Genomic DNA, 23,410 nt, shown 5'->3' with positions numbered 1-23,410 from the left:
ATAATAATTAAAATAAAACAGAAACCCTACCTGAAATAGACTACAGATTCGTTAGTAATTCTAAGAAATCTTATTAAAACCTTGAAACAAAAAACAGCTTTATAACGCCAGTTGACGACACAGTACCCTTACCAGGAATTTTTACGTTTCGACAAATATGACTGTTTTGGTATTTGTTTACGTATGGGCCAATACGATTTTCTAGTTCTGACACAATCCGCTAGGGGCGCAGATTTTAATTTGTATGGACAGATACGTAAACAAATACCAAAACAGTCATATTTGTCCAAACGTAAAAACTCCTGGTAAGGGTACAGATTCGTTAGTAATTCTAAGACATCTTATCTGAACCTTGAAATACATATAACCTTGAAACAAAAAACAGCTATATAACGGTGTTGAAGGCACAGAATACCTTTAATTATAGATGCATTCTACATAGTTTGAGGGGCGTAATAAGGTAGACACAGTTTCACAAAGTATTCTAACTTAATACTTAAAATCGGATAGATGGTAGAATGGTATGCTTGTTAGCTACTTGAGTTTCATAAAACAAAACAGGAAAAGCATATTCCCCCTGATAAAAGTAATCATTTGTTTCGAAATTATGTGCATATTTTGGGAGTTGTGTACGTATTAGGAATAAATTTTCGCTTAATTACAAAGAGAAGAACGTGTGGAAATCTATCCAGTCTTCTTAGTAATATATGCAAATGTGTGCTAATTCCTAAAGGATTTATCGACGGACTTATGTGCGATTTGTATCGGTACTGCAATAACGTGCTAAATTATGGCCTAAAATCTTTTATATTCTCAGATGAGACGAGCAAATGATGATAATATAGGATTTCCAAAATCAAAAAAATCCGAAGCTCTTTGATTTGATCTTGGGCCTCTGTTGTGAGCCATATCTCACTGGGCTATTAGCTATATAGCTGTTCACTTATTAATGTCCCACAGCTGGGCTCAGGTCTTTTGTCGAAGTAAAAGGGGTTTATGTCACAGTCCACTAAATTGGCCAAGTACGAATAATTAAATTGAATACCTTTGAAAACTTTTTTAAAGAACTATTAATCTTGTAGTTCTCCTAGTGATGTCTCTCTTCGCCGTAATAGCAATATAATTATATTAATCATAGCATGCCTGGAATTCGAACCACGGACCCCTGATTGAGAGGTCGCTTTAATCACTATATCCAGCGTACACTCGCTCAGGTGTTCATCCAAAACATTATGATACGACAAGTCCAGTGCCAGGCGTTGGCAACCCTTCCCGTATAAATCTTGACAGATTTAATTAGAATACACAAATCAACTGCGAAATATTGACCAGTACGTGATACAAGCCAGAGCTATAAAAGGAATTCAAAACGCAATGATTGAAGCGGAATATTTGGCGGGTTGAAGGACACGTCAAAACATTACTGTACCACTGTTGCGCACGGGTCTCCTCTCATAATGAAAAGGATTAGGTCATAGTCCACCGCGCTGGCCAAAGGCGTATTGGTAGACTTCACATACCATTAAGATTTTTCTTAAGATCTTTCAGCTATGCAGTTTTCTTCACTATGTTTCCCTTCACCGTTAAGCAAGTGATAATGAATTTCTAATACGCATATAACTTTTAAAGACCAGAGGTGGTTGGGATTCGAACTTCGGACCTCCCAAATGAACGCTGAGTTTCTGAACCACGAGGCTAGCACTGCTATGAAGGATAATGTTCGCAGATTTCTGTATTTTTAATCAAAGGTTAAAACTGTTTACCATTACTCACTTTAGATGCTTACAAATTGAACATTGTAATCTTAATATTTATACCGTAATCTCATGAATAGGAGAATAGACAAGCAATTTATCGGAAAATCTTATAAATAAGATAGAGAAAAATATTGATCAAAGCATACCCAGTTGTTATAAAAAGTAGTAAACAGGTAGTCCAGCTAATGTTCAGTAACATGGAAACCCACCTTACTCGTTCGGAGAAAGGAGTTTCATCCAATTCCATCACAATGAACTATTTTTAACGTCTTGTATTTCACGCTTCACATACCTCAATCTGTTTATGTATTACCTACCAAGCCTATCAAACCCTTCAGACCGGAATAAAACGAGTCTCCTACTAGAAATTGAAATGTTAATATTAGAAATAGTATGTTATTTTTGTTTTTCTTTTGTTTTATGTTATTTTTATTTTTTTGTCTCTTTCTGTTACTCCATCTGTGTTGTAATTATCCGAATAAAATATTTATTTCTTTCTTTAAAATAGGGCAGTGTTAGCCCAATGGTCTTAACTAGGCCTATCAATAGAGAATCCGGTACTAATACCGACACAGCAGCGTTTAACGGTGCTGTTACTAGGCAGAAATAGGTGTAACTACCTTCAAACCTATTACCTATTGCTTAAAAAGTATATTGTTACGATCTTCGTAACAATATATTTGTTCACAAATTACGTAGTAAACTCCTAATGCCTACGCTTTTAACACATTTATGTAATATATACATTGGATGAAGTGACCCATTACCACTAATTGTATACACGAGACAAACTATGAGCTATTAAATAGATTACTAGGTTTCAACGTAACTCCGATTTTAACGTAAAATTTAGTTAACTAACTAACTTTAAAGTAAGTTTGCCTGGAACACTAATTGTTACGAAATGGACTGACTGCTGAAATATTTAAGTACCGAAGTAATGAGTTTAAATGTAAAAGTATTGACTAGACTTTATACTGTTCGTATTTAAATAATTATGAATTACAGACTATGTTTCATATAAGCCTAAAGGTCTCCTTACATAAGTATACTTCGTTAAGTTTGCAGATTCTTCGTAGCAAATCTATAAAGTGTTAAACGATCTATTACATTATAAAATTAAGATTTAAAAACTAAAAAAACACGCTATTATTGTTCATCAAACTTATACATAGTTTAAAAACTTAAAACCACGCTAAAATCGCACAAGGAAAATCTTTAATCCTAATTCCTGACGATTCTAGTGAGATGAATAGGATAAAATTATTTAAATCGTGTATTGTCATCGGTTTTTAATAATTGTTCAAAGTTTTAAATTAATCGGACCGTTAAAATGTTAAGAACCCCTGCCATACAGTATTCCTTTTTCAAACAAAGACATTCCAGCCGGCACCCAAAATAGGCACCTAAATTGGACTTTCAATACAACGGTGCATTAATATGTTTAATGCTATTGGAATGCATTACTAGTACTGAAGTCCAGTATTTAATAATATCGTAGGATGTTTATCTAGATCTAAAGTGGGATCATACGAGTACCCTTGAACTATACATTCCTCGTAATATCTTCAATATGATACGGTATCGTCATGTTTTGAATATTAATATTGTTTATTAGCTTTAGATGATTACGCAAAAATAGAAGTGTATTTTAATATAAAGCCTTATAGAATAAAACGTCAAATATTCGACTGTAATGATTATATAAAAAACACATATAAAGACAAAATAGTAGACATTTTATACGTTATTTGTCGAGCTTTCGTTGTTATCTTCTTATCTATTAACATATTTAAGTGTTATCAATATATTTTTCAAAATAAAATCTCAAAGGTATGTGAAGTCTACTAATATGCACTTGGCCAGCGCGGTGAACTATGACCTAATCCTTCTCATTCTGAGAAGAGACCCGCGCCCAGTGGGACAATAATGGGTTGATAATGAAAAATAAATATTTTTTTCTGCAAACTTTCAATAACTACGCTAACACTATTTATAATTAAATATATTTTCTGTTGCTTTCAGTATGTATTTCAGTACAATATTTTTTTACATTTTGGCAGCCCTAATCTGACTATTGTATTTGTAAAGCGTCTGTTTGTTTTCGTTTTATTTTCATGCTGTCTGTACTAACGTTGCCAACATTGGTTTCCATCCGCCATTAGTGTAAAGAACCATCTGTCTATTTTTTATTTATTATTTTATATCTGGTACGCTAAAGCTTTGTGTTTTTTTATTTTACGCGGATACCCTGTATTTTAGAGGTAAAAAGCCCAGTACTGAACACTAGTTATAGTCCGCGCCAAACTGCTAGTCCGCTCTGAATATAGAAGCGATTCACGTCGAATAGCAAATTGTAGGTATTAGCGGGACCGAAGACAGCGCGGGCCCCCTCCAGGCACACGTAGGTGCGTAGCTCCGTTAGTATTCCCTTACGATGCTACGGAATATAATAATATGCTTGTAGTTATGCGCAACAACTTCAGAGCGGACTAGCAGTTTCGCGTGGACTATACCTATTATCAAGATAAAAAAACTATATTCTGGACTAAGACTGAATTATTTCCCCCCAAAATTGAAATTATTCTCGCAACTGTTTTGAACTGATCGCGCGGACACGACGATTATACCCATATTTACATTTATTTACATATATTTACAAAGCAGCCTGTGAAAGCTTTAGCAGATATTGTTTGGCGAATTATGCAAAGTGGTGTTAGTGTTCATATGACAAGATACGTATGTTTACTGTCGTACGTAATATATTACGTCAGAAAACAAGTAGACGTAATAAAAATAAACAAATGTTTATTTCTAAAATTGTACATCCATAGATTGTTAGTGTGTTAGTATTTAAGATCAATGGCTGTTTCCATATAGTGCCTTTGGATGGAACAGTCCGGCCTAGCCGAAATAATCTTCAGGATGTTGATGGGATTATTGCGTCAGAAAAGTAGCACAGACGTTGCCTTCTAACACCATTGTGTGAATTTCGTCTGTGTACAAGTGAAATAAAGTTTTGCATTTGTCCACAGAGCTCGTCGCTGACAGACCTGATATCCGCATTCGATACGAAAGCACAGTCACACACCGAGCTCCAGAAAATCACAGCCTTCAGCGGTCACTTCGATAAGAATCAAAAGCCTACGTTTTCAAAAGAGGAATATGGAAAGTGAGTATAGTTTTGGTTTTATTTTAAAACTAGATTTTACCAAGGACTTGTTCCGCATGAATTAAGTTGTTATAAATTAATTTTGTAGATATAACGTAGCATATAACACGTGGTGTAACTTTAAACATTTTTATTGAGCTCTCCTGTGTAGAGACATATTACCGACGATCAGAATCAACTCCATTAAATTAATCCGCTACAAAAATGTATGATGGTATATATTTTAAACCATGCAGTATGTACCACCCTCCCTCCCTCAAAGGATGCGTGCAGATGCAAAATTTTAAAAATATATGGTGATATATATTTTTAAGTGTGCGGATTGTTGTGAAGTAGTTTTAATCTTAACTTAATAGATAGATAGAATAATAGAAAATAAAAATGGTTTCTTTTAGATTTAGATTATAAAAAATGAAATGACATAACCGCCTTACCTTTACGATTCTTAATATGAATGAATTAATATAGGGATGATTTCGAAAGTACTGGTAGGCATTTGTCTCTTTTACAAATTAATTATCACCTGTTTCAACGGTAAACGAAAACATCGTGAGCAGCAGTGAGACAGTAATAAGTCGATGAGTATTTGACTCTTCCTTAATTTGTAACAAATAATAACTTAACAATAACAAATAATGATAACAAAAACTTCAAATACTTGTTGTAAACAAATTTTGTTTATTCACTGCCTCAAACATTTTCACATCAAACTTCGCTAGGAAGCGTGATTTTGATTAAAACCTACCGAAGTCACCTCGGCTTAACTTTGATTGGAATTCCACGAAGCAAATGTTTACAAGATAAATCACTAAAAGTATGACATTAAAAGAGATGGTATTAATAGTTATAATAATTAAATCACATTGGAGTTTGTTATAATGCTAAAATTTTACTCTAGTTACAAATAGCGTTGTAACAGACATAGACAATTAATTAATAGCTTTGACTTTTTTTTTTATTTTGTTGAAGGTCCTAGTCCTTTGAGCCAAAAGGTAGTTTTTAGTCCCAAATACATTGGCTTTGTAGAGTTAAACGAAAAAACGGTAAAAAATACAGAATCTTAAAAATCTTATTGTTATTTACAAATGTAGCTATAAAACAGTTTTATTTGAGTTTAGATCTGTTAACAGTTGTAAATTGTTTTTAACTCCGTGTTTACCTATAAAGAATTTAAGCAACATTTACTTTTATGTCTCGTCCATAGTTTTATCTCCAAACAATCAGAATTTTTCCAAAATTTCAAAGAAATGGATTTCAAAGATTTCACGGATTTACTACTGTTTTCGCTGTTCAAGAAAATTAAATGTTTACTCGAGGGCAGCTGTTCATGCGCTCGCAATTCTCGAATAATTGGTGTCAAAACATTAGTTTTCTTACGAAGAACATCGTTTTTCTACGAAACAATGAAATCTTTTCTAATATTCTGGGAACTGAAGTGATAATTCATTTGTGTAACATTCATTCTTTATTCTGTTTGAATTAAAATTCAAAGGAATTGTGCAATTAAATTGTACTATGTATTATAACTTGGCTCCATTTATAAGAGCGCAAAAGGGGCACTCAAATGAAAATTTTCAAAAATCTAATCTTGCAAATGAATTTTAAACCACTTAACCCCAGTTAACATTATTATAAGAAGAAATAAAAGCTAGTTTTTATGAAATTTTCTATAAATTTATTTTAAATATCAACAACAATCAATGAAAACATTGGCCGTTCCACTCGATCAACTTATACGAGTACGTATTTAATTATCTTTTTTGTGGTGCATGCCAAAACTTATTTCTTTGTGTGTAGACAAACTAATGAAATGCATCGTTGTCTGGCGCAACATAAATGTCGATGATGGCTGATGTCAATAACTTTCTATTCGATCAATCAAAACGATTGGCGTACGACAACTGCCATACAACGTTAGTCAAGCGACACTGTGATATTCCAATGCTACTCTGTTTTCAAAACATCCCACAATTTTACGTGACGTTTACTCAATCCATTATTCTGTTCCGTTTGCTTAGGAGACTGAGTAAACGTGACAATAAGTAAGTGCTCAAGTCTTTTTGTCTGCCTCACATGTTCGCAAAAAAAAGACAAAACATAAAGCGCCATTTTGTCAGTTTAGACATTTAATGTTACGTTACTGACACTATAGTTCTGATACAACCCGCTAGGGGTGCTGATTGGAAATTATATGGGCAAATATGTAAACAAATACTAAAGCAGTCATATTTGTCAAAACGTAAAAACTCATGGTAAGGGTACTGAGCAGTGAGCAAATGCTCACATGTCAGTAGTATTGGTAAATACCAGCACTACTAAATCACATAATGCACACTTTTATTCTATAACTAAACCTTTTATTTCTTTTTATTACACTTATTTCAGTAGTAGTAATACGAATAATTAGCATAATATGAATACAGACTGAACATACATTTCTAATTATTATTTAAAAACTTAGAGCCTAAATATACTCATAGTTTTGTAATAGTTTCAAAGTACAATAAAATTATGAACTGCTTGCAATATTTGTCAAAGACAAAGGTATTCAGGAGTACCTTAATTGCCATTAATTGAATTTAACTTAATTGCCATTATAATGAAAAGATAATATTAGCAAACAGTGAATAAACGAGTCTGTTATACAATGAGCAAATATTTTAGAAGTTTTCATCTTGTTGATTTTCCAATGAAACATTCTAATTATATTATTATTTACGCAAAACTTTTATTAGCCCATATTTATTAGCCTATAAATTTGAAACGGGATAACATACATTAATTAAATAGGTTTCATGATTTCCGCTGAAATTGTTGGTAGAAACTGCTTTTATATGTTGTTTTGCGTTCTTTATTATTACTAAACATTTTTTATTGATGTATATCATTGCTAAAACAAGTCATAGCATTAATGCAGTGATAGCCTAATGGTTTAAAAACTCGGTCTCTCGAACGAGGGGTTCGAGGTTCTCATCCTAGGCTACGTGCGTATTAGAAATTAAATATCACTTGCTTAAAACGATGAAGAAAAACATCGTGAGGAATCCTGCATACCGGAGGGATTTATATTAAAAAAAATCTGAAAGCTATGTGAAGTGTGAAGATGAAGACCAATACCTAATCCTTCTCATTTTGAGGAGACCCGTACCCAGCAGTGGAACAATATTGGGTTGATGACCATTGCTAAAAACTGATGCTTTTAACCATCACCAGATCTTGTATATGAACGGAATACAGGGTGCCATAATACTGATTCAGTCACAGTGAACTACTCTCACGAATGATTTTTCTTGTGCAATTAAAGTAGGAAACTAGGATATGTACATTTTTAGTAAACTACAAATGAGGTTGGAGTACTACATTATTTTACCCAAAGCTGCATTGCTACACAACGGAATGCTTTATATAATTGTCTCTACTTTCAAACCAGAATACATTAACGCTTATACTGCTATATTTAAAAACAGTAGCGGTAACGCTTCTCTTCCTTCAAAATAAAACACGGTAGCGTTAACACTGTTAATAAAAAAATAATAATGACTGAAATGATGATAGAATTATGCGAAAGTTATCAAGGTTTTTATAAAGTGTGTTTCCACAGGCCAAAACCCGGTTCGATGACGGAGTACAGAGGGGCGGAGGCACAGGCAAGAGTGTGTACGGAGATGAAGGAGCTGTGTGAAATCATTAATGAGTACGGCAAACCACCTTGTAAAGGTCTTTTGCCACCTGAACTCAAAAGCGCTACCAAAGTCATCTCATTCGGAGAACTTTTCACGGTACGTATTAAATTAAGTGTTTTATTAATTTTTGATTGAAAATACAATTTGGAAAATATGTACTGAGACAACCATAGATGCTATTTGTACGGTAGAATACAGAATTTAAAATTATATTTATTGGATATGCCAAATTGTCTTTTCGTCTTGCTATATGTATATTTACCGTTGTCCAATTCTCAAAAATTGTAGATAGAATCCAATGTGGGTCAGTACTTGCCGGGATGTTCGAGAAGCAAATTACGAGTTACAAGTATTTTATAACGTAAATACCCATTTAAGATGTATCCAGTTGTCCCGTCGTGTGCAACAGGTGCTCTGCTTGTAGCAGCGACACGTTACAGCTCTGAGATGCAAATAATATAATAGGAATTGAATAGATACCAGTCTGATGTTAAGCAGCTGACAGTAACTATTCACGTTTTCGAGCCGGTTCATATGAAGCGGTGCAACGTCGCACCGGGGTAATGCCGTAATCGATACACGGGCGGTGCAGAGCCACGATGTTGCTCCGGCATAACGGCGGGACGCATAATTGCAGACTGTTAATAAAAATTGACATAATTGATTAAAAAACCTTCCACGCCTCGTCTCACGTGTTTGTAAGTCCAGGGAGCCTACCACCATCTTTTAAAATCCATCATAGTTCAGGAAAGTTTTATTTCCTCCTTAAAACAGTAAAATATTACGTCATGCACAGTTGAACAAACTTAAACCCTTATTATTTTTTCGCTTATCCATTGTATAAAACCTAGTGAAATTGCCATATTTTGCTTAAAAAGTTAAATTTCCTACAAAAAAAAGTAAAAGTATGATTAAAATAATATTGTTTTAAGAGATGGTAGTAACCCTCCTGATTGTAAGTCCGGTGTGCGTACGGCGCGGTGTCGGAACGCACCGTGTGACGTACTATGAATATTTGTATGTAAAATGTCGGAACGACAACGCTACGACGCCGTGCCGTCACCGCAACGCGTCGTTTGCATCGACATCGACTTCATCTGTGACCTATATTATAGTACAAATTAAATTTAGCTAATTAAAAAATAAATGTCACTCTCTGAAACTATAGGTACTTTTATTTGTTCACCAAACTATGAACTATGGAAATATCGACCTACTTTATTATTACAGAACTACTAAACTATTGAAACGAGTCGAAAATAACTTTCATACAAAGTTTGGAATAGTTAGACTTCACAAACAATAATATAGGTTACTCTTTGGAAATTTGTGATTTCAAAAGTTCTCATTTAAATCCTCCAAAATACAATTTGGGATATTCTTACACATAGCAAGGCAGAAAAAACTGTTAATTATCATTATTTGTCACGCGTAAGACTCATTACTCTATTTATACTTCGTTATGTCACAGTTGGACTCGAACGGATGTTAAGTTTAATTTCGTCACGCACTAAACAAACAACATATGACTAATGTTTGGTTATTTTTTGCACAAAGAACGTAGGACAGAGAGAATGGGATCGCTCGTATTTCTTACGAAGACACTTTAATATGTAACGGGTACTCACGACACGCGATATCGTAGCATATATTAAAACCTCTTACGATTGTAGGAATAAAACTTTTTCTTCGACCAATTATATATACTACTTTTTTATTTCCGCGCAAAATACAACTAACGTCAAGAGCGTTATTTTTCTTTTTTATGCTTACTTATACAATCGTACCAGCCAGTGACTATATAAATAAGAACTTATTATTCTAAAAAAATAACACGTGAAAATAACTCAAAACAATTAATTAAAATAATACTAATAAAAAAATAATTTGAATAGATTTCTAACACGGTGATACGGGGCTAACGTATAAATAGACAACGGTACGAATATGTGTCGAGTTCAAGGTAGTGTTAATATAGTGTTTGGAGAAATAGAAAAGCGATTTATCGATAGTATCGTTGACTTTGTATTATTTACTATATTAAAACAAACGATAGTATCATAATTTGAATATATCTCATTATACAATAACTTTTAAGTAGTAACTGTTATTTTCAATAGATCTCTGATAATTAGTGCAATATTTCTCACCTAATCGAATAGATTGATTAATTTTTACGAGATTTATCAATTATTTTAATTATAGTGATAATTTTAATGTGATATTTTTTAGTGACATTAATATTGAAGTCAGTTATTAATACGAAGGACAACTATTTCAGAGAAAAAGAAGCATATTTACACCTATTTTTATGCTATTTGATAGTGTGTAAAATATTACCAAGAAACCATCTATTTTGGAACAACATTATATTCATAATACGCCATATCAACAAGCCTCTATATTTAAAAGTATACCGCTTCAAATTCCACATATCGATACCTTAATTCACAAATCAGCCAACTCCACTTTTTTTATTTATTTTGATAATAAATGGCTTTGAACGAAATCAATGATATCTTTTAGTTACGGTTTAGTTACGGTTGATATTAAAATAGTTACAATTTTGTGTGGATCCAAAATCTCGTTGTACATACCTTGGTTAGTTAATGTTAACATAGTAAATTAGTACAAAATTATAAGTAATATTTTATTATGCCCAATAAGTGTTTAAATTAAATATTTTTTCTACATTGAGTTCTGCGAAAACACCTATATTTATATTTGCATTTACACAAAATATATTTTATGAATTAACTAAAAATACATTTTGTCTTATGACAAGCGGAAAGACGTTAAATTTTATTATTACTGTCGGTTCATCGAATGGAAATATGTAAATAGCATTATGTAAATGTCCAAGTATTTTAACTGGAAATCTTTTATATTTTACCCTTCGTCGACTTGACTTTTAATTACTCATTAAAATAAATTAAAATGAATATTGGTTGCAAAACATTATCAACAGAAATATTTTTGAAATTAGTTTAAAAGGGCATTTCTTTACTATTCTGAAATTGTTGTAAGTAACTTAAACAAATACCAAAACAGTCATATTTGTCAAAACGTAAAAACTCATGGTAAGGGTAAGGCTGATTTGTCGTAACCTATTAATTCTTATAATGACATTTCAAGTGTACGCGCAGCCTTAAATATTGAAAATCGATGTTTCGTTAGAACATTATCTTGGCACAAGCTCAATTGATGCATTCTAATAATATTTTCAACGAAGATAAATCCATATTCTTGGTAATGTTTAAAATATTAGCTACTGTTGATAAATATAATGCAATTGGGGTTTAAAAAATAGATGATATTTTTTTATTTCCCTTTTAAAATATATTACAGGATAACATGTTATTTTTATAATATAGAACATAGATTAGTAAAGATTGAAGAAGAGAAGTGAGTCCTAACAAGAAAATGTAACCAGTTTTGACAATTGAAATTGTCACTGCCATCTATTTTCGTGTTTGAATAATATCAAAAAAATATAGTTTTTAGATCATTTACGAATGAAACGATATTTCTTCGCACTTTTCCTTAAATTTCATGTTTTTGCGCATGTTGGCATTGTTCTGCGTAAATTACACCATGCCAGCCATTAAACGGCTTCCATTTAAGCCATTTAATGGCTTCCTTCAATTATGAGGCGGTGAGATATCTATACTTATCTATGATATAGAAGTAATAAATGAACATGCAGTCCACCTAGTAAGTGGCAACTGCGGCCCATGGACATCTGTAATTAAGCCCAGAAAGCCACCACACTTCTACCCCTAAGGACTAAATTGGAACGCCTCATAAACTTTTCTCCTGTACCCTGGAAATCACAGAATGCCATAACACTGTACCCTTACCATGAGTTTTTACGTTTCGACAAATATGACTGTTTTGGTATTTGTTTACGTATTTGCCCATAAGATTTCCAATCAGCGCCCCTAGCGGGTTGTATCAGAACTGTAGTGTCAGTAACGTAACATTAAATGTCTAAATTGACAAAATGGCGCGTTATGTTTTGTCTCTCTTTTTTGCAAACATGTGAGGCAGACAGAAAGACTTGAGCACTTACTTATTACGTTTACTCAGTCTACTGAAGCAAACGGAACAGACTATTGGATTAAGTAAACGTAACGTACAATTGTGGGATGTTTTGAAAACTCGTGGTAAGGGTTGTTCTTACCAAGCAGAAATAGGTGTGGTGGCGTAACTCCGGAGTCGAACTACAAACGACTCTACTACCTTTGAAATAAAAATAAATACAAGTTTATAAACTAATATTCTACGATAGATAGGGCATTGATCTTTATCTAGTTACTACTTTTCTTCATAAATAATTCATGAATTTATTAGCTCAGAAAATGTAGCATTAATTTGCAGGAGTTTCATTCAGGAGTTTCATTCATTACACGTTTCGATTTTCATAAATAAGAGAGACATTGTTATTTGAAGTGTAAAATCAATCAATTTTCCAAATCATTAAATTTTCTCATTAGTTCAATCAATCAAAGAAAACCGTTCCAAACGATTTCGTATCTGTGATTACATGAAAGTGTTTTTTCAACAAAATTTCCTCAGTAATTTATCAATTTTAGTTCTATAATATTTTCAACTTTTGAATTGAAACTCTTTCAATCATTTCGGTCCTCTATAATCCTTTTTATTTCTATTACATTTTTGGATTTTTTAATATTTGTCTTCATGCTCAATGTATGCTATTATGGCGGCTACTCGTACATTGACTTAGGCAATTTTTTTACTTAAAAATTATGTAGTCTTTAAACCACCGTTCTCCCTTGTACACCGAACTTCAAAAAGTATATAAAAAATAAGCTTATTTTTGATGTCCTTTTATTTTTCGTAAAATTTTTTCATTTGATACCCATTCAATTAATGGATCGAGAATGGACGTTTCAATTAAATATTTAGATATCTCACTGCTTTCTATTTGACAAACTTATCTCGTATTAAGTTAAATCCTTTACGGCGACGACTAATTAATCAAGACTTCGTGATATAGTTTAGTTACGAAGTATGTAGCCCATTAATATTAGAGATAACTTTAATCGAACCCGCATGACTTGCGCGTCCTGCGATTTGGAAACAGGAAAACCTTGTGAATCTTTTTAGGCTCCGATAAATTACGGAAGGTATTTACTTTATTATGTAGTGTCAATATTATTTATAGAATTACCTTTAACGATTGCCTAAAATTTGCCAAATTATTCTTGAAGACAAATGAATATAAGTATGTAAATGTGTTAACTTGTGTAGGTTACTATATTTTTACAATTTTGGATTTTGTTTCTTAAGACCTGGATTCGCATGTATTCATTAATTTATTAGCTCGTAAAATGTAGCACTGATTTGCAGGAGTTTCATTTTTCGACACTTTTCGCTTTTATAAATATGAGAGACAATGTTATTTGAAGTGTAAAAGCAATCAATTTTCCAAATCATTAAATTCCAATTGAAGATTAAATTACCATTTGTTCGCAAATGTAATCTAGATTTGTACCTCTGATTAAGAAAGTCCTAATACATGCTCTTAATTAATACTTAATCCATTCAAATTTTGCCTACCGAAATTCAAATTTGTTAATTTTTAATATGAAGTAATTGTCAAATGTCGATTTTAGTAGGAAATACATTATACCTAAAGATTAATTATTAATAACAGACGTAAATGGAATCACATGTTGGAGAGAATATAAATATAATTTTATAGTCTGCGCCAAACTGCTAGTCCGCACTGAAGTTGTTGCGACCAGGTGCAGTCATATACAATGTGCTATGGCGACGCACTTCATTTCTATATTCAGAGCGGACTAGCAGTTTTACGCGGACTATACATACGTATAAATACATACAATATTTGATGTAGGACTATCAGTACATTTTTGTTCAATAAAGAAAACCTTTCTATTGAACGTAATGCTGATAATATTATACAAAAATAAGACACGTTATTTTCTTGTTATATTTCTCTCGCTTATATACATTCATTTGAATAACAATGGAGGCACGTTTCATTCCGCAAATGTCTTTGTTGTCTGAGTTCTAAATTAGTTAAATTTAGAATGAAAGAAATATAATATATCTGTTTCCAAATTTGTTTCTCAATAAAATGGTGAACATCTTGCATTCTGAAAAGTTTCATGGCTCGTTATTTACGCCTATAATATTCTGATTGAATGAGACTTACGTTATACAAGTAGATAATAAGAAAATAACTGGCCAAGAGCGGGTCAAACGCGCACGGAGGGTTCCGTACCACCAAAGTTTTATTTATGTTTTATTTTTTATTATAGCAGCCCTACAATAAAGTGCATTGTAAACATTTGAACTGTCTCTCTATTACCGTTTGATGGATAAAGCTAAAAACGTCAAAAAATAGCTGCTTCTTAAACCATATAAGTATGACCCCCATATATTTTCAACGTTTTTTATTTTTAATATTTGTTGTTATAGCGACTACCGTTATGCAAACTGTGTAAAAAATTCAAGTGTCTATCTGTTATGGTTCAGGAAATGGATCCCTGTGACAGACGGACGGACAGCGAAGTCTTAGCACCTAATAGAGTTCAGTTTTTACCCTTTGTGCACGGAACCCTAAAAAACAATTCATAAAAGACGCAACGCTAACAAGATCTCGCGAGTCACTCTGATAACCATTACAGATAAGCCGCTAAGCCAAGGAAATCCATTACCCATATATTTTTACGTAAAAGATGAACTCATATAATATTTTGGAAAGAATAATATTTGCTATTGAAAATTGTTTGTAAATATAAATGATAATTACTATCTTGGTAAAAGACCAATGATTAAAGTTATAATTTATCAGACCATCTACTCATTCTAGGATTTTTTATAATATAGGAGTAGCAGACAAGTAAGCAGTCCACCTGATGGTAATTGGCTACTGCCGCCCATTAACATCTGTAATCAACCCCAGATAGGATTAGATATTCATACCTAGGGTCTGTCACAGATGCCCTGAGGACTAATTAGGAACGCCTCGGAAAAGTAAAGTATAATCATAAAATCTATGAATTTCTTCAAATCCACATTGAAGCAGCGTGATGGAGAAACATCTGGGGAAAGATCCGTGGTCACTAACTACCTTAAATTCTATATCCTTAGATGGTTTGCGTGCGATCAATCACATATAAAATAATTTATTATTTAAATTTATAAGATAAAGAAGACATGTAGTCTGCATAATGTGAGACAGTCACATCCATACATACTTATACTGTAACCAACTCTGAATACAAGAGTCTCACCTGAAGTCAATGATCCGTACCTCTTCGAGATCTCGGAACGAATTCTTCACATAACAATGTTCCTAAGTCGCTATGTGTTTCTCTCAAGCGAACTAACGTAAATTGTATTAAATTCTTCATTATTTTCATGACAAACTCCTGCTATACTTATCTATGATGAGTATGCGTTTCCTTCGAAAACCAATAACCACATTAGCAAAACATTCCAGTGTATATTTAGTTCGCCATTTCCGATTCCATATTCGGCCACGTTCGGTGTTTATGTTGCTAATTACGAATTGACGGTCGGCAAACGCATGCCAAATTTACACTTGGCGGTAATGGCGGGTGGAATCCAGTGACGTCATCTACACGTCTGCTTGTTGATGAACGTCTGTAATTCGTGATCTTCAGCGTCAAGTTTACGCACTACCGGATTGCGGAGAAATGTATTATCGTGTAATGTTATTTAAAAATGACACAACCTGAATAAATAACATGAAAGTTGATTAAAGGAATTCAGTCGGTTAAAAAGATTAATACTGAATGAACGACGCACAAGGTTAAACGCCCTATAAACCGAAATTTGGACTATTTATTATATATTGTAACAAATACGTTGACTATTCAATGAAGAATTTAAAAAAACATTGCTTAAGAGTACTTGCAGAATATTCTTAGTTGAGGTCAATTTCTCTACCGAATATTTTTACCTACTCTAAACAATTTCTAATGCCGAACAAACATACATAAATAAATTCAAAAATAAGAATATACGGTCATTTTACATACACTATCCTGGTGCCTACGTCACCATTCCTCCATCGCACCACTCGCCGAAGGATGAAGTTCCATCCACACCAACTGGACCCGTGTCCGTCCTCCACAGTTCGGTTTACACGGATATTCTTGCCACGGACGTGCAAGATGTGGAATAAACTTCCTCCCGAGGTATTCCCGGAGCGCTATGACATGGGGCTCTTCAAAAAAGGTGCAAAATGATCTCTCCTTCAAAGCCGGCAATGCATTGGCGACTCCTCTGGTGTTGCAAATGTCTATAGGCCACGTTAACTATTTTCAATCAGGTAGCACGTCTGCTTTATCGTCAGGTTCAGATATATAAAATAAAAATAAAGTCTATACATATTCCTCTCATCCTGCTAAAAAATAAATTTACCGAACGTATTGTGACACTATTCCAATACTATTTCTATTTATATTCTATTTCTATTGCAATAAATGCAAACGCAGCTGTATCAGTGTGAACAGAATACGATATTTCTAGTTTTTTGTTTGTTTTAGATGTTTTCGAACGGGTCGCCGTCTTTCGCAATCGGTTTATAAAGGGCTTGGCAGATTTTGTTTTGATGTCATTTATTATGAAATTATGTATTCATCTACAGTCCAAAGATTAAACTTTAAATAAGATTATTGGAACTGATGAATCAAACCTAATTGCTTCTAGTTAAAAGCAACTTTGAAGAAAATATAGCCAAGAAATAATTTAACTTACCTATTCCACGAATTTTAAATTGTGATCACGTCGTTTTATTGTTGACAGTTGAAAATTTAATTTAAACTTGAACCAAAATGGCCGCCTGTTGACACAGAGTTGACAATGTACATGCTACCTATCTCACGAAGGTGCTTATTTTAAGGTGGTAGAAAGGGTAGAACCCTTTATGGTTCGACTCGGGTGGTGCCACTGCCGCACCCATTTCTGTATGGTGTAGTAAGGGAGATGACTCTAATTATATGGGGTTTATTACAGATGTCCATGGGCGGTGGTGACCACTTACCATCAGGTTGACCGCATGCTCCTTCCGTAATTCAATATTAAGAAAAAAATTATATATTAAATTGTTAAATGCTTAAAATTTAATAAATTTACTGATTTTATGCACTGTTGTGTTACGAAATATTTTCGAAGTGACAACCTTATATTTATGCTCATGGCCTGTTTTTGGTAAATAATTAATTATTAATTCATCCATGAAACGACAATTTGCGTTCATGTTTAACAATGATTTGTTTCATTATTACCATGCTCAGTCAGCATTATAATGGTTGCGTATGGTTCGATTTGTTCCATACAAATTAAAGATACTGACTAATATAATATAAATGTTGTTCATGCCTATAATTGGCACTCATACGAACCTTATATTATTAATACTACTATAGTGTACTTCTAAGTACTATATAATGTATTGTGTGTGTTGCTGTTGGCATGTAAATAAATAAATAAATAAATAAATGATGTAAATTGAAGCGTATGATAAAGTCTCGATATTAAAGCCATTCTCACTTAAAATTCACCGAATTGTTCATATACGTTATACAATATTGAAAAGTCTACTAAGCGTAGGATGTATCTGTAATGTTCAAGTTCATAAAAGTTGTTTTTTTTATTTTCAGATATACACAGTAATATCAGACAAACTGGTTGGTATTCTGTTGCGGACAAGGAAACATCAGCTGACGTATTTCGAGGGCGAAGTGTTATTCCAGGTAATAACTAAAATGTATCTTAAAGTCTCAAAGACTGGGGATTAATTAATGACCTATGCTGTAGATTGGGTAACGAGGTTCTAATGTGTATGCCCACATAAAGGCTATCGCTATAAGGAGCGCATGTGCACACCGCGGTCATACGCCGTGCAACTCGCTGTTTGCAGTGGCGATGCTGAACTCATGTTGATTAACAGGATACGAGCGGGAGCCCGCCGCGTGCAAACGCGCTATGTGCCATGTGCCTACTGCCTTTTTTTTTTTTTTGTTGACTAGGGGGAAACCTTCAAAAGGTACCCTATGCCGTGGGAGCGGCACGGGGTTATGTGGGATTCTTACCGCACTAAAACCCCCCCGGTGGCCGTCCTCGGCGCTGCGTAGAGGACTCCGGGATCTCCAACAGAACGCAACCGGAGTCCACTTGGCGCGTTGCCCCGTCGGGCTCCGCCCAGGTGAGCTTGAAACTCACCACACCATCTGGTGTTCACGACGGTATGCGACCACACATACCGCCGTCCATCCCGGGGTTGCTGGCCGGGCGGTTCGAGCTCCCACTCTTGCCGTCCGCAACCCCGGAAGCTTTTAGTCGCCTCTTACGACAGGCAGGGGATACCGTAGCCCTATTCTGGTCCCGGAACTACAGGGACAATGTGCCTACTGCCTGCTGACCAATCAACGTGTAAAATCCCGTTGCAGGCGCTAGCGCATATGACGTTGCTCGAACTATTCAATCAATCAATTAAAACAAGCGAGCAGGCTTGTGACAACCACCCGTAACGCGCACGCCCTTACTTTTACTAACTCGCAATGTACCTATAAACTGTAGTTTTTGGTAACAATAACTGCAACCGTTACAGATACAGCTCGCTAGACAATATGCGGCTTTATATTTTTATGTATAGAATAATCGACAAAATGAAGATTACCCATTGAAGTTTAGGTGTATAGGATAAGGTACCTACATAAATACTTAAAGATAGGTAGATCTCAGAAGTAGCAACCCAAGTAGTTATATAAGATTGATTTCAGCTCGCCTATTTGATCTTTTAGTTACTAAAATAATTTCTTCAGATAACATCTGTCTGAAAAAAATAACGCGATCCTAGTAGTCATCTACTAGTTCTTCGAATTACTGTTTGGAATAATTGAGTGCAAAACCGTTACATCATGTATCACATTTTACATTGTAAAAGATATAAAACTTTACTATTTACTCAAAGCATTTCCTTGGTACAATTTTATAAAACAGTAATAACTGGCTTTGACGACAAATTTATTTGTTTAAAGTAGGTATTATTAGCTACTAATATAAGAAAGTTTGTTTGTAAGTTACATAAAGCAGAAAGTAGGTTCTTGTAAAGCAGAAAGTTACACAAAACATTTTCTATAAAAGGTCCCTATTAACGCCCTCGCGCCAATAATTTCCGTTGTATATTTCCATCGATAAAGAACAAAGGTTTCTTACTGTTCACTTATTAGTTATTAATAAAGCCTTTGTGCCTCATTTAATTTATTATAATTAATTATCTACCAATTTATGCTGAGGTAATATTATCGTATTATACGCCCGAATGATGCCAAATGTCACACATGCGTTATTATTTTGATATGTGTTTACCGCCGACATATGTAGATAATAAATAATAGAAATGCGTAGTTACTATAAGCGAGCATTATATTTACGTATATTAATGAGTGTACACACACACATAGACTGACTTAGACCTATTCCATACCAACGATTCTGAACTTAAATCTAAGCTAACTAATAATTTCTTTACCAACTCATTTTGATTACACTTAGAATTAAGTTGTTGTCTTCTGACTTGTTTTTCTTATTAAATTTTTAAATTTAGTCTGTACGTGGAAACATATATGGCTATTATTGTATTACGATTTTATGTTATACTAGCTGTAAGTTTTCCTAAAGAAAATAAAATATAAAATAGTCTAACTAAATAACGTAGGTTAGTTAATAAACTCTGTAAAAATCGATGACCCCCTTGCGTCTAGATTTCAAAATATTTAAACTCAAGTAGGTAATTGAGACGGTACTTCGCCCCAAACATTACAAATGTAACTAGGTATACTGTAAGAGGTGACCTCGCATTATTCAGGATTCTTGCATAAAATTATAATATAAAACGTGCGTAGGTGTGCAATCGGGGGCAACCTTCGGAGTGAAAAACAATAACCCTTTCTACATTCGTACGTGTTACGTACTTAAATAGAGTGGGTGTCATGGACACGCTCATAGACAAGTTTCACGAAATGCCAGACTCTAAAAGAGTTTGACATTCAATATTTAGATATTTGCCTGACTTTTAACATATTTTTTTTCTTAGAAACGCGACGACGACGTTCCCGTTTTCCTAATGCAACCGATGGAAGACATCAGACACTATTGCGACAACAAAGCGCTCCAAGCAAGAAGATCTGTGTCGCCGATGCCGAATTAATAACACTAAGGAATATTTTAAGGATAATGTTTAAAGTATGGACACATGGTCCAATTTTCCACCGCCTGTGAGTTAATTTAAAGGTAAAGAAATAATGGTTTAGTCGACTTATGCCTAATTTGTGTATTCGCGAAGTTACATATTCTGGGAAATATCGGTTCCCTGAAAGTCTTGTTTGAAAAGGAACTAGTTTCTTTAATGGCCAGTTCTAAGGAAATGATCCAGAAATAAAATCATAGTAAATATTTATTTAATACATTAAATCACTTTAATTTTATCAAAAGTATAATTTAGGCGACATAACCATTATGATAGAGTGGCATATTATTGTGTTTTTGATAATGTAAAATTAACAAAATATATATATTTTACCAGAAGACTTAAAATTAATTTGAGTGAAATTAAAATAAACGCATTAGAAGAAAAAGCGTCAAAACAGGCTAAAAGAGGTAAAAATTAACTCTTCTTCAAGGCCGGTGACGCATTGGCGACTTTGCTCGTATTGCAAATGGACAAATTACGGTAACTTTCCATTAAATAGACCATCTGCATCGTCGCTAGACTTAAATTAAAATTAAGCTAAGTATGATATTGCACCAAAAGAAAAATCTTTATTTATGTCAACTCAAATTTGGGAATTATCTGGAGGCACGGCAGTGCCTCCGCCAAGTCGAGCCAAAAGAAGCGGCACGGCCGTACCATACTTTTCCCGAAGCGATTCGGCCCATTTTTGACCCCCTGTAACTTCGTTGCATATGAAGCTAGAAGCCTGAATTTTCAGGAGCCAAGCAAGGATTGTATAGACACGGTACATTTCGAATTTCATTCAATTTGAACCAGTAGTTTAAGAATTACAAGTAGTTAAAGTTCGTAATTTTGTCACTCACTCACTGACTGACTGACCGATCATCAAAAGTTTAAGGCACTTCCAGCAGACATAGAAGGTTGAAATTGAGAATACAATTAGTGTTTAGTATATAACTCATAGAAAAACTAAAATATTTTGCAATTTCTGTCCAGTTATCTAGATACACCAACTACATTAAATAACTTTGTATCCTATATAAGTTATATAGGATTACAAAGTTACATTTGCAGTTAATGAATCTGTGTTTCTGTCCGCGAAATGTACGAGTAGTAGGGGAGCCCATTATGTTAAATGGGTAGAAACTCGAGCGTCAATAGGACGTATACGATTGTGTAGATTACACGTTAGAGTGAAGAAAAGGTTGTGTGATATTTTTCGATTTACCGTGGGAATAGTTTCTAGATGATTCGAAAAATGTAAAAAGCAGAGTCAGACATACTCAAGGCGCGGCAGGTTAGTGATAGAGTATATATCTCTGATGCCGGAAATATGTTTATTTGCTGGTTTGCATAGGGGGACAGCCATACGAGAGGTAAAAATGGAAAAAAAAGTAACCAGCACATTAGATTTTCAAAGGGCATATGAAGTTACCCCAGATGAGTCCCCCATTCGAAAGACTGACGATTCGATTCGAAAGACTGTAACTCTTCGAAAATGGGAAAAAAAAGTTATCTTGACACACTCGAGGGCGTAATATTATTATACAGGAAATTCCAGCTGATGTTTTACTTATCATAACCCTTCATGTGACGATTTAGTGGAGGGGTTTTTTATACTGACGATTTGAAAAAAAAAAATAGAATGAGAATATATAAAGAATAATGTATTTTCCATAAAATTTGCCTTTTCCTTTAGTTTGTTGTACACTATTACTTTCCAGGGATCCATGCTAATAAATGGCGCTATCAGATAGTGCATATTTTCTAGCATTATTTCCTTTGTATTAAAAAAAATACCGCACTCGAGTATGTCCAGGTATAGATTTTTTGCAACCTTATTACTCCCTAACGCCGCCCTCAAACCATCAGATTATAAATTTATTGTTTTCAGCATGTAATTAAGCTACTATAGATAATACGATTTTTTATTAATAGTCTGATGGACTTCCCTGGTTGAACCCCCCAAATGGATAGTTTAAGATACTCTATAGGATGTAAGGTATCTCCCATATCTTAATCTGCCGCGTTCGAGTCACTCTCGAAATCCCGTCTTGGGCTCCCCTACTATTATAGGCGACGTCAATTGTTTTTATCCTCGAGACAAAAGACGTTTTCAATTCCAACTTCAATTTAAATTCAATTCAAATAATGGGTGAAGTGCGAATCGAACTCGTACACTGAGGGTTCCGTACCACAAAAATATTTGTTTATTTTATTTTTATTTATACTAATTGATGTTATAGCAGCCATATAATGCATTGTGAACATTTCAAATGAAAAACGCTAAAAAATAGCAGGTCCTTATATGTTTGTCTCTGTAGTTCCTGGACTAAAAAAGGGTTACGATATCCCGTGCCTGTCGTAAGAAGCAACTACAAGGGGGCTTCCGGAGTTGGGAGTGGCAAGAGGGAGCTCGAACCGTCCAATAAGTGTCCCCGGGAAGGACGGCGGTATGTGTAGTCGCATACCGTCGTGAACACCGGATAGTTTAGGAGGAGCGAAAACTGTTCTCCCAGGGCAGAGCTCGATCGGG

At 34.0% G+C, this 23,410-nt stretch overlaps 1 protein-coding gene across 1 annotated transcript in view; it reads left to right on the top strand.

Moving 5' to 3' along the window:
* The window catches only part of LOC140748973 (actin-binding Rho-activating protein), a 34,707-nt gene extending 13,499 nt beyond the window's left edge, over positions 1–21,208 (top strand). The window contains exons 2-5 of the mRNA XM_073081959.1: positions 4,793–4,929; positions 8,531–8,708; positions 18,299–18,391; positions 20,737–21,208. Coding sequence (XP_072938060.1) covers positions 4,793–4,929; positions 8,531–8,708; positions 18,299–18,391; positions 20,737–20,850 — 522 coding nt within the window. The 3' untranslated portion in view covers positions 20,851–21,208. The remainder of the gene's footprint in view (positions 1–4,792; positions 4,930–8,530; positions 8,709–18,298; positions 18,392–20,736) is intronic.
* The last annotated feature ends 2,202 nt before the right edge of the window (positions 21,209–23,410 follow it).

Source organism: Epargyreus clarus, unplaced genomic scaffold, assembly GCF_041222505.1.
Source record: "Epargyreus clarus isolate Ecla_fem2 unplaced genomic scaffold, WU_Ecla_fem_2.2 ptg000017l, whole genome shotgun sequence".
In the NCBI taxonomy this organism is placed as follows: domain Eukaryota; kingdom Metazoa; phylum Arthropoda; class Insecta; order Lepidoptera; family Hesperiidae; genus Epargyreus; species Epargyreus clarus.
This window is presented reverse-complemented; position numbering and strand designations above follow the sequence as displayed.